The sequence below is a fragment of the Anolis sagrei genome, chromosome 6 (assembly GCF_037176765.1).
Source record: "Anolis sagrei isolate rAnoSag1 chromosome 6, rAnoSag1.mat, whole genome shotgun sequence".
NCBI classification, from domain to species: Eukaryota; Metazoa; Chordata; class Lepidosauria; order Squamata; family Dactyloidae; genus Anolis; species Anolis sagrei.
The window spans coordinates 20,649,013-20,662,013 of record NC_090026.1 but is presented as its reverse complement, the minus strand read 5'-3'; the positions used below and the strand labels follow the sequence as shown (position 1 = coordinate 20,662,013).

The 13,001-nt window shown below is 39.6% G+C and overlaps 1 protein-coding gene across 1 annotated transcript in view; it reads right to left on the bottom strand.

The window, feature by feature from the left end:
- LOC132777908 (immunoglobulin superfamily member 1-like) overlaps nucleotides 1-13,001 on the bottom strand; it is a 54,220-nt gene that overhangs the window by 16,451 nt on the left and 24,768 nt on the right. The window contains exons 11-14 of the mRNA XM_067470496.1: nucleotides 12,405-12,695; nucleotides 10,746-10,850; nucleotides 4,693-4,730; nucleotides 3,606-3,734 (exon numbers count right to left, since the gene is read on the bottom strand). Of these exons, the coding sequence (XP_067326597.1) occupies nucleotides 3,606-3,734; nucleotides 4,693-4,730; nucleotides 10,746-10,850; nucleotides 12,405-12,695 (563 nt within the window). The remainder of the gene's footprint in view (nucleotides 1-3,605; nucleotides 3,735-4,692; nucleotides 4,731-10,745; nucleotides 10,851-12,404; nucleotides 12,696-13,001) is intronic.

Genomic DNA, 13,001 nt, shown 5'->3' with positions numbered 1-13,001 from the left:
CTCTGAATGTTTTAATTTGGCAATGAGCTAGAGCTCTCTAGCTACAAATTCTAAATATCCCTCCCTAAATGGCATAAGATCATCTGGAGAGGCCCTGCTCTAGGTCCCATCGGCCTCACAAGCGTGGCTGGTAGGGACGAGGGACAGGGCCTTCTTGGTGGTGGCCCCGCAACTCTGGAACTCTCTCCCACCTGAGGTCAGAACCGCCCCAACAATCCTGACATTCAGGAAACAGGTGAAGTCGTGGTTGTGGAGACAGGCTTTCGAAGAATGAGACAACGTTCTGGATGGAAGACGGTGTATATTCGATTTTAGTATGACGACTGACCACTATAGTTTTTAAATTTATGTGCTTTTCCAGTGTTTTATTGTAATTATGTACTTTGATATTTTACCAATTGTATGTGTTTTTATGGTTGGAAACCGGGCTGAGTCCCTCTAATGAGGTGAGAAGCTCGGTATATAAAACTTTGAAATAAATAAATAATAAATAAATATCTCAGGATTCCTTAGGCTGTTGCCATGGCAGCCAAAGTGGAATCACAGTGCTATATTTGGGTAGCATGAAAGGGCCACTTTCAGCTTATAGTCTATGGCAGGGGTCCTCAAACTATGACCTGGCGGCCGGATGTGGCCCTCCAAGGTCATTTACCTGGCCCTCACTCAGGGTCAACCTGTCTGAAATGACTTGAAATCACACAACAACAACAACAACAACAACAACAACAACAACAACAACCACAACAACAACAATCCTATCTCATCAGCCAAAAGGAGGCCTTCCCCTTCCATTGAAATACTAATAAGTTTATATTTGTTAAAATTGTTCTTCATTTTTATTATTGTATTGCTTTTAAGTGTTTTTTTGTTTTTTGCACTACAAATAAGATATATGCAGCGTGCATAGGAATTCATTCATATTTTTTCACATTATAATCTGGCTCACCAACAATTTGAGGGACTGTGACCTGGCCCTCTGTTTAAAAAGTTTGAGGACCCCTGATCTACGGACTGGTTCTAGACTGGCAGGACCTTTTCTGTTGACAGTGTCAGAGAGACTAATTTGGTCTTCAAGACATTATAAAATTAGATCCTTCTTCTTTCTTAAGTCTGAAGAAAGAGGAACTCTTGATGGTTGCCATTTCTTCACTTTCAGGAAATGAAGTATTGCATTTCTAAAATGTTGGCTTTCCCCTGCAATGACGCATAGCAGTTCTTTTGCAATTTAGATCCTTTCGTATAAATGGTATGCTTAAGAATTGAAAACATGGGTGTGATGTCTATTTTGCCCTCTGTTTCTTATCAACCATCACTAACAAGATGTGTAGTAAGTGAAAGAAGCATCAAAAATATTGAGTAAAGGGTAGACAAAGACACGGAAGAAAAACAAGGGGAAAAACATGGAAGTAGTAATCAAAACGAAAGGGAAGAATGAACACAAAAGTACAGGCTCGGAAAATGAGCAAAACTGGGCCTGAAACTCCCATCTGCTATGCTAAAAGTAAAGGATTATGGGAGGATTATAAGGGAGACAACAATTATTCACTTTTCACTAACAACATGTGTTGACACAGGAGTGAAATGTGAGGATAGAATTGGATATTTAAGGTCTCAAGTCTAGCAGGCATTTATGTGGAGGTGAGACTGGAAGAACAAAAGAGTTATGAATTATTAAGCAAAATTTTGTTTTAACACCAAAATATCATAGAAAAGAGTTCAGAGGGGTCAAAAAAAGGAAGCCTGAAGAAACATATGCACAATAAGGCTGTAGTTTGGGCAAGCTGTGAGGAAACTGGAAACTGGATTGATGGACCCCAGGCTAAAAGTACCATCATACACTGGTTTCTGCCTGTTTCTAAACACTTTAAATACACTTTCAAGATGGGGTCCCATGAAGCTCATCAAACGACACAAGACTACCATGGATTGACAGTGAGATTCTGTTTCTAAATTGTGTAGAAATGTCTTTTTAAAAAATCAGGGACAATCTACTCCTGAGCTACCAACTCATGTACAAATGGTCAAAGGCGGGTATTTTAATGTGCGATGGGAAATGTATTGTCGAAGGCATTCATCGCCGGAATCACTGGGTTGTTGTAGGTTTTTTCGGGCTATATGGCCATGGTCTAGAGGCATTCTCTCCTGACGTTTCACCTGCATCTATGGCAAGCATCCTCAGAGGTAGTGAAGTACCCTCACTACCTCTGCCTTTTACTTCTATTTCACTTTCCCATTTTGCAGACATGTTTATCCAGGATCATGAGATTTCAGACTTCCACAATTGTGAAGTTTTCTTTTTTAAAATAATTATAAAAGCAGAATGGGCAAAGACTATACTTTCCTGAGTGATAGTACAGAAAGCAGATCAATTATCTAGAAATGGACAGAGTGCAACACGTATGATGGGGATGAATAAATTATCAGTTTATTTTAAAAATGGAAAGACACAAAACACAATGATATTAAAACTATAACAAAACTTTATTTATAACCCACCCTACCTCCCCTAGGGGACTCAGGGTGGTTTCCAAACAAAAGTGGCAAAGTGTTGTCAAAGACTTTCATGGCTGGAATCACTGGATTGCTGTGAGTTTTCCGGGCTGTATGGCCATGTTCCAGAAGCATTCTCTGCTGACGTTTCGCTCACATCTATGGTAGGCATCCTCAGAGGTTGGGAGATTCAAAGATGAGCATAAAGCTAACCCTTAAAAATGTGGTCTAACTCTCATAAACTGGAAAGTCCTGGCCCTAGAGCTGAAGGTCAGATGTTACCAACAGTGCAAGGAAGCACAAATAGAATGGGAAAGGAAGAAATGTGCTAAGAAGCCACTTCAAGCAAACCCTTGTGATGACTGCTATGTCCTCAATTTGAAAGATTATGTGGATCCAGAATAGGTCTCCACAGTCATTTATGGATTTACCACCAAGACTATATCTCTGGAAGACAATCATACCCAGCCATGAGTGATTGTCTATGATGTTAAGATGTACATGAATTTCTTTATTTAGAATAGTTATGTCCTATCTTTGAGTTACAAAGACTTCCAGGGTGGCATGCATACTATTCATTTGCCAGATCCCTGCCCTCAGGTTTACAATCTAAATAAGGCAGGGCAAAATGTGGTTGGCAGATGGAGAGCAAATTAAGTCCAGCAATAACTGGCTGCTCTTCTGTTCCTCAGAGGCCACAGTAATGGCAATTGGAACATGGAGAGACGGCCTTTCAGTTGCCATTGGGCCAAGGCATGATGGGGCTGTGTATGGCTGCTCTTCATTCCCCCAGAAGCCACAGCAGTAACAACTGGAACATGGTGGAGAAAGGATTTCTCAGTAGCCACTGGACCAAGGTATGATACAGCTGTTTGTGGCTACTCTTCTCTTCTTCAGAAGCAAAAGGAATAGTAGTTAGATCATGAAGAAAGGGATTCTTATCAGACGCTGAAACCCAAGTGTATGCCAACATCTCAGGGGACTGTGGACACACATATCTTCTGTGAACCAGAAAGATGGTGTTTAACCACAGAAAAATTCACATAAATGTCCAAGTAATGTTTGCCATATTGGAGAAATGCTGCTTGTGGGCTCTTCCTGGTTCTTTATTTGGCCACTGATGCATAGACGCAAGGTTCAGAGACCCCAATTGGATCAGCTGTGGGTTTGATCTTCAGTGAGCAGTGTCTTAGTACAGCATAGGAAACTTCATCGGGGCCTGCTTCAGCCACTGGCCCTAAGGTCTACATAATCAGAGAGAGAAAAGAGAACAAAAATTAGGATGCAAACCTGCCACCACTTGTTTCAATGATATTTCAATGAAAAAAATAAAAGTACATAATGGCAACCCTCCCCAGTCTGATATATCCAGTGTGTCAGGTGATAACTCCTTTCATGCTGATTGTGGATTATGGATTATGTAGTCAAATACATCTGGAGAAGACTGCGATAAACAACAGCTAGATATTAAAATTGGTGGTTAACAGTCACCAAGAGTTGACCTTTTCCTGACTCCATTCCTTTTGTTCATTTTTCAAATAGTATTTATTTATTGTATCAGAAGTGAATAAAGGGTACAGTTGTATTGTATTTTTTAGAAAAACAAACAAAACAAAAAGATAAAATAACACAAAGTTTGAAAACTTGGCGTTATATTAAATGTTTTACCATTTAATATTTCAAATGGTGAAACAAGTGCATATTCATGACCATTTAAAGTCCCTAACTTATTTCCTGTCTGCTTCCAGATTCTGCACAACTTTATGTTCAAATGCCTCCATGTCCTTCCTTCCTCTCTCTTTATGCTTACATCACAGTGCGTTGCATACTGTGATCTTGTCTGGATAACATTACTTTTGGTCAAAGGTCTCCTGTTTCCTAAAATGACCTTGCCTCCTCTGCTAGGCCTTCTGCAGTCCAGAACCAGAAATAGTGGATTTATTCCGTGACTTCCAAGAAGGTGCGGAATAAACCCACTATCTAATTAATTCGCTACAAATCAGGGTTTTCCTGGTTTTCCTGGTTTGTGGCTAATTAATTCGGGACTGTCCCATAGACTTAAGTCTCTTTCTGCATCTGAGGAAGTTGATCTATGGTAAATTTGTGAAAGCTTCTGCTACCAGCATCCCTCTAGCCTCAAAGACTATATCTCTTTACATATAGTCACTATTACAGTTGTTTATTTAAATGAGTACCTCTTACCATGGCTGCTGGTTGGTTTGTTACTTTGGCTGTAAAACCTGAAAATAAAAAAAAAAACACTGTGATTCTTCACTGTTCCTAATTATAACAGTAGATACTATAACAGTAGATAGTTTCTGCTTAGGGAATTTGGGACAAAACGTTTCTTGCTTGTTATGTGTTGGCCTTCATATTATTTCTATTGGAACAATTGTACACCAAGATATTCTGCACAAGTAAATAACACTTCTTCATATTTGCTTCTTCAATAATAAAAAGGGATCACTCAATATGCAAGACACTCCAACTGAGGAAAAGGAGACCAGACATAAGATTATTTCAACTTGGAGACTTCACTCAATATATTTTGTTTTCACCAAAACTACATGTGACTTTCCTGTGCATAACATGTGTTTCAAAGCAGAAATATACAAAGGACAAAATACTTTGGGTATTCCTGCTAAAAACATTTCTATTTGTGTACATTGTTTGTACAATGTACTGTGATGTTGGAGGACAATTTTGAGAGTGCTTTGGACCGCGAGAAGATCCAACCAGTCCATACTCCAGGAAATAAAGCCTGACTGTTCACTGGACGGAAGGATATTAGAGGCAAAGATGAAGTACTTTGGACACATAATGAGAAGACAGGAAAGCCTGGAGAAGATAATGATGCTGGGGAAAATGGAGGGAAAAAGGAAGAGGGGCCGACCAAGACGGATGGATGGTATCCTTGAAGTGACTGGTTTGACCTTGAAGGAGCTGTGGGTGGCAACGATCGAAAGGGAGCTCTGGCATGAGGTTACAAAGAGTCGGATGCAACTGAACGAATAAATAAAACACTTTTTTTGGGCGAAATATGGTGGCTGAGATTTTGATTCGGGATACATAACAACAAAGTTCTTCCAGTGTTAGCCCTCCAAACTCTACTTTTTCAACACTACAGAATCACTAACAGAAGGGTTTCCAAGGCATTAGAAAGCAAAGTGGTATTTGAGGATACTTCTAGTCCTCTTCTGCTTCACTGCTGAGAAACAACTAGAGGTATTATCACATACTGCTCGGCTCTCTGCACCTTGGACATTGTCTGATGGCAAAAAACCATACACACAACATTAATTTTTGGGCAATTTCCTCTCTGCAGAGCAAATGTTTTTGGACAGGAAGAAGTATATTTTTGAAAACCGTCCTCAAACACATTTCCTGTGCAGAAAAACCAAGCATCTTTCCCCCCACAATTGAATATTTCCAAATGAAGACCTTCCTATTCTCATAGGGCAGTGGTTTTCAACCTGTGGGTCCCCAGATGTTTTTGCCTTCAACTCCCAGAAATCCTAACAGCTGGTAAACTGGCTGGATTTCTCAGAGTTGTTAGGCCAAAGCACCTGGGGACCCACAGGTTGAGAACCACTGTCATAGAGCAAAAGGAACAACAATGAAATAATTTGTTCTTCAATATAAGAACAAAATAACTAAAGACTAACAAACCTTGTCTGTAACTCACACAACCACATACATTTTCTGCAAAACCCACAAACCCCTGTCTCTTTACTGCAAACCACATCAATAAAATGAGTCAGTGTAGTAAATCTATAAGTAGGGAACAATTAAACCTAAAAATGCAAGCTGCTATAACTGATGAGTTACTTATACAGCAAGTACTTGTAGAAGTGAAAACATTAGCAGAAATTTCAACAAATTTGAGGTCTTCCACCAAGCATGAAGCGGTCCGGGACGCACGCTAAAAGTTTAGTGACACATCTTTGTAGCTGGAAGGGCCAGAACAATTGTGTGGTTTGATCACTGGGCTACAACTCTTGAGGACAGAGTATGAGTTCCCACACTGCCATGGAAACCTCCTGTGTGATCTTGGGCAAGTCACAGACTCTCAGCCTCAGAGGAAGGCAAAGACAGCCCCCCTATGGACAAATCTTGCCAAGGAAACCCTAAGAGAGAGTCTTAGAATCTCCAGAAGTCAATAATGATTTGAAGTCATACAACAACCTTATTGTTATGAATAACTTTTCAATAACTTTAAAGCACAGGTTCTTTTTATTGCACAGGTTCTTTTATTTTGCAGTAAGAGAGAGAGTGTTCAAACTTCTACAGAACTTTCACACACAGACAGGGGCGGCTCGTCCATTACGCGAAGTAAGCGGTCACAGAACACTTTTTTTTGCCAGGGGCGCAGAGGCGCCTCTGTAAATGCCCCTCGACCGCCACTTGAGGAGCGCCCCCTCAGCTCACAACAGCCCTAGCAGTCCGGGGGGAGCCTTGGCTTTCGTGTCTCACTGCCGGGCGATCCTCTTCCCAAGTCTTGAGTCTCACCTAACCCCTCTCGTCCCTGCTCCACCCGGCCACTGGGTGCGCGAGCAGATCTGGCGCTCAATCGTTCTCCGCGTTCGATCCCTTCCCCATGACCGGCTCCCTTTCCTGATCCCCCGGCACTCCACCCGCCTCCTCTCTTCTGGTGGGGCGGAGCCGCTGCACCTGGCCCACTTCGGGTCTGGAGGTGTGTCTGAAGACCCCAGCATGCGCGCCAAAAGTCGCCTCTTCTCCTGACTTTCTCTTCAGCCATTGGGACCAAGAGAGAGAGAGAGAGAGAGAGAGAGAGCCCCTCTGGCTGGAGGTATCTCCCACCTCCGCTCCCTCCTTTGTTTTTGCGCCTACTTCAGGAAAGGTGGGCATCTCCCCCTCTGTCTCTCTCTCTCTCTTGGTCCCAATGGCTGAGGAGAAAGTCAGGAGAAGAGGTGATTTTTGGTGCACATGCCGGGGTCTTCAGGCACACCTCTGGACTCAAAGCGGGCCAGGCAAGGGAGCAAGTGCGGCAAGTGTAGTTACTGGGATGTATAGTTCACCTACAATCAAAGAGCATTCTGAACTCCACCAATGATGGAATTGAACCAAATATGGCACACAGAACTCCCACGACGAACAGAAAATATATATCAATGATTGGTTGGGGGAGGGCACCAAAATACTGTTTGCTTACCGTTGAAAATTACCTAGGGCCGCCTCTGCACACAGAACAACATTGGGCATACAGACATACAGATTCTATGTCACAAGCCTACAGTTACATTGGTTAACAAACAAACAAGCAAAGGGGAATTACACTTTCACTCAACATTCACATGCATATTCATTCTCATGCATTCAAATGTTACCATATCCTTTTATCTCTTCTTGGAGGAGCACCTGCTTAGGCCAGGCCCTGCTTTCCTTGTAGTCTGCCAACACATAGTTCCAAAACTCCAAGAACTTCTAAAATGCCAAAATGCATCATTTCCCTAAGAACAACATCAAATATCAGATCTGTGTTTTCTATACAGCAGAATCTGACCTCCCTGCACAAAATCTAAGACTCCAAAATCACACTCCTTCCTCTTCCCTTGAGAAAAGGAGGCATACACCATCTCTGTCCTTCCCATGAACCATAGAGGAGGGTGAACAGCCCCGGTGGTCTGTCACACTTTTGGAATGTTAGAAGATCTCTTATATAGCACTATTTCTTCTGACGTTGTCCCAAAAAACTGTTAATGAATGATAGATGTTTTCCATCTTGAAACTTCCTGGCTCCATCTCAATTTCCTGGACAGATGTTGACTCTTCTTTATTGGTGTTAGTGACACAAGCAGCTCTGTGTTGACTTCCTTCTTAACATCCTTAACTTAAAAGAGCCATTATCTCTGATTAATGTAAACACATTGTTTTTGTTGGAGCATGTAAAACTCAGTTGGTGAGTGTGTTGACTAAAAATGCAAAGCACAAAGCTGATTGGTTGGGCTACACCCAGAAGCTAGCTGAGCCTGGGAGTTTTGGCAACTATTACATGTTTTCTATGGAGGGGGATTACCAAGACAATTTGTATTTCTGGTTCTGGGCTGCTGGAAGGAGATTCTTCACATGGACACCTAAGGACCATTTGACTCTCTCTAAAAGGACACTGTATAAGTAAATGTCTGTATATATGTTGCTCCGCATAACAAAGAGTAAACACCTTGTTCTTTACTGATAATTTGCACGGCATACCTTTTCTCTAGCAAGACAGTCTGTGGACTGGTAAATATGTGAACTATGCATGATTTTCATTCTGCCACAGTTTCCCTCAAAAGTTCAACAGTTAATCATTTCTCACAATTCTTATCAATGTCAACAGTTTACTATAGCAGGTCAACCATTTCAGTTCTCATTAGCAGTTTTTAATTATAATCCATTAAATAGGTAGTAAATTATTGAGATTGATGTCTTCAGCCAAATTATTAGCTCTCATTCATTCATTCCTTTCATAGAATTCATTCAAACCATATATCCTATTTCTCATCATGACAATAGCTGGTCATCTGAGACAAGTTTCAACCAGAATAACATAGCCTGGGAATGGGATACCAAAAAAAAAAAAAAAAAAAAAAAAAGAAATCTTAAAGAATGAGTGGTCTAGAATGCAGAAGTTGAAACCCTCAACTATAAGAAAACCCACACTGAAAATTTTATGTAGATGGCACTATTAGGTTTATTTTCTGTAATATTTTCTGGGAAACAGGTGGAAAGTAAGCAGTTACACAGAGAACTGAAGCTCCTTGCCTTATATCAGGATAAACCTTCCTCAGTTTGGGGGTTTTCTCAAGCATTCCCCGTACACACTTATCTAAGCTTCCCTTTGTCATCATACGGGTTATAAAACTGTTTACTTTATTTTCTCTTTCCAACAAAAGATAACAATAATTAACCAGAGACTAACTAGAACAGGGGCCCACAAACTTTTTAAACAGAGGGCCAGGTCACAGTCCCTCAAACTGTTGGAGGGCCGGATTATAATTTGAAAAAAAAAACCATGAATGAATTCCTATGCACACAGCACATATCTTATTTGTAATGTAAAAAACACTTTAAAACAATACAATACTTAAAATGAGGAACAATGTTAACAAGTATAAACCTAATAGTATTTCAATGGGAAATGTGGGCCTGCTTTTGGCTGATGAGATAGAATTGTTGTTGTTGTTGTGTGTTTTCAATTCATTTCAGACTTAGGTTGACCCTGAGTGAGGGCCGGGTAAATGACCTTGGAGGGCCACATCCGGCCCTCGGGCCTTAGTTTGAGGACCCCTGAACTAGAACAATGCTGTGCTCTTACTCAGATACTGTGCCGTCCGCCCAGACGATATAAAAAATAAAACTGCAACGTGTTTCTCTCCATGCCTGAGCGAACTGCAAGTGTCTACATTGAGAAGCTTGAGATACTCAGGAACTGAGACTATTACTGGTTTTAAACATCAAAAAATGATATTTATTTGTTCAAAGTCCTTGAAGACTTGGCACAGTTCATCAAAGTTGCAAATAAACAGTCAATAGATGAAACTACAAAAATATTCTTTCCTTTCTTTAGTTATAGAGGTAACCCTTTTTTTCCCAGATGGCAGATAAGATTCTGGAATATTAACACCCTAACCTCAAGCTGTTGTGGTTTAGAAAAAGGCAGGCTTTTTCCCTATCTATAACTTAAGGTCAGTCCTGGAGACAAAGCAGTCATGACTCTCTCTCTATAACTATATAACTCAATCTTTTCAACTAAGCTTATCTGTCTAAATATCTCAAAAACAGCTCAAAACTCAATATACCATCTATACTAACTCAGTATAGCTTAATACTTATCTATATTGTATAGTTTTTGCAATGGTTTTCCCAGAGCTAACTGCTTAGCCATCAGCACGTCTGAAATCCGTCCTCAAACTGAAAAGGCAGGGGAGAATCTAAAATGGAGATCTTTCCCTGGGAGAAAGGGCGGTTCCTAAACTCAAAGAGCTGCTCTCTAAGCCAATAGTTGCAAAGAGGCCTGCAGACTCTGAAACTATTAACTTTTAGGACTCTTTGCAAAGAAGCAGCAGCCCTGGGAGAAAATGCAAGAGGAAGCAACCTCAAGCAACTTTAAAGTGAGGCAAATCAGGCTCCTGGGAAACGGAACAGATACCTTCCCTAAGAAATACAGCATCTATCTAATAACACTTAAAATCAGTTATGCTTACTGATTTTATCTCATTTGTTATAGAGTAATCCACAAAGGGTCCACTTACCCTTCCTCCTTTTTCTATAAAGTTTGCAGGCAAGCAGCAGTCCAAGCAGAAACAGAAAGAGACAGCCCGCAGCAATACTTGCCCACATAATTATTTGATTTCTGTCTGTAAAATAAAGGTGGCTGTGAGTTTCATGGTTGTGAATAGCATACCCTCCAGCTATCTCAATTTGGCAAGGACAGTCCTGAGTTAATCCCCTTTAGTACCATTTTCACCTGCTTTTAAAATGCCCCAATTTTTCTCTTTTTCTCCCACTTTCCCCCTTCATTCTAAGGTAATCAATGTCTGCAAATTGAATTCAAAGTGCAAAAGCAGGTTATGCTCTGTTGTCTCCGTTATGTTCAGGCAAAAGCACACTGCTACAGTCTCTCCTAGCTTTTTGTGTTCTTTCTTATTAATAACTTTTGTCATTTTGACCAAAGTGTTGGTGCTTGGCCACATATGCCCCTGTCTTCATCTATGAAATTTTGGAAGGTATGCAATGGTCATGACTTTGACTGAAGCTCATTCCCCACATTGAGGCTAAAACAAGCTAGTTCTGGAATATAGTGTTCGGTTTTCAAGGCTTCATTTTTAGAAGTACAGTATATACTCAAGTATAAGCCAGGTTTTTCAGACCTTCTTTCAGGCTGGAAAAGCCCCCTCAGGTTATACTCAAATCCAAGTTATCAATCAATTAATTATTATTATTATTATTATTATTATTATTATTATTATTATTTCTATTACATTTATTATTTTACTATATTTACTATTATTATTATTACATTTACATTATTTTATTTTTATGACATTTATTATTTTATTCTCTATTATTATTACATTTATTATTTTCTCTATTTATTACTGTTATTATTTCATTTCTGTTATTTTCTCTAGTATTTTATTTTTATTACATTTGTTGTTTTACTTTATTATTATTGGAAGGATATGTAAGGACATTTATACTGAAGAAGGTTAGAATGATGGTTTAATCCGAGTTGGGAAGTCTTATCTTAAATTACTGTTTTATATAAATATTCAAAAATATTTAACCTACTGATGCATCAATTAACATGATTTTATTGGTATCTATTTTTATTTTGAAATTTACCGGTAGATGCTACATTTCCCACCCTTGGCTTATACTCAAGTCAATACATTTTCCCAGTTTTTGTGATAAAATTAGGTGCCTTTACTTATATTCGGATCAGCTTATACTAGAGTATATATGGTATGTAGACCAGTTGGCGTATATTTGGAGAAAGGCAAAAAGGATAATGTGATGTATGATTATTTTTTTTACACAGAAAGGGATATTTGTGTACAAACGTTATTCTATATGCAGAAAAATGTTTTTTGCTCAAATTAACCTTATGCTTTTAAAAAAAGCAGAATAAGACTTTTCATACTGCATTTTCTGCAAAATAAACAACTTTTTTCTGTGCAGAAATAAATGGTTTTGTTTCTGCATGAAAATATTTATTGAAAATGCTTTTTCTGCATAGAAAATTCTGTTTTCTGTGTAAAATGTCCATAAGCAGACGTGAAGAGCAAATTACAAACCCCAAATTTTCTCACTAGTCTAGGATTCTTCTCAAAGTTTCTCTGTGCTCGAAAAACATGTTTTGAATAGTCCTTCCAACTCTAAAAGATTACAATCCAGATTAAATTCCTCACCTTCCACAACCAACTGTGCAGGATTACTTGGCACTGACCACACAAAGGGATTTCCACTCTTGTGGTACTGACAAGTGTAGTTGCCTGCATCCTCTGATGTGATACTTTGAACAAGAAACATTGTCCTATTACTCCCAGGTTCTGTTTCCTGTGATGCTCTCAAATCCATTGATTTGTGTAGGAAGAACGTCAGATTGTTCTCTGGCCCCTCACAAAGGATTGTGACACTCTCACCAGGAGCGTGCTGTCCTTCCGGTGCCATTTTGATGGAGGGTTTGGGGAAATTATGATCTATATGTAAGAAAAAATTGGATTCAATCCACAGAGTTGTGTAAGTTTGCTATTCAGCTACATACCTCATTATATTCAGTCACAGACAAACCTTTTAAAATTCAAAATGAACTAGACATTGCTGATAAGATTCACATGAGGCATAAATTACCAGAGAGACTCTTTAAATTGAATTTATGTTTTCATATAATGTGCATTCACGACATTATATGAAAACATTATATGAAAACTGGGAAGCCGTGGGCCTTGAGCGCTCCAGCTGGAGGTCAGCTGTGACCAGCAGTGCTGTAGAATTTGAAGAGGCAC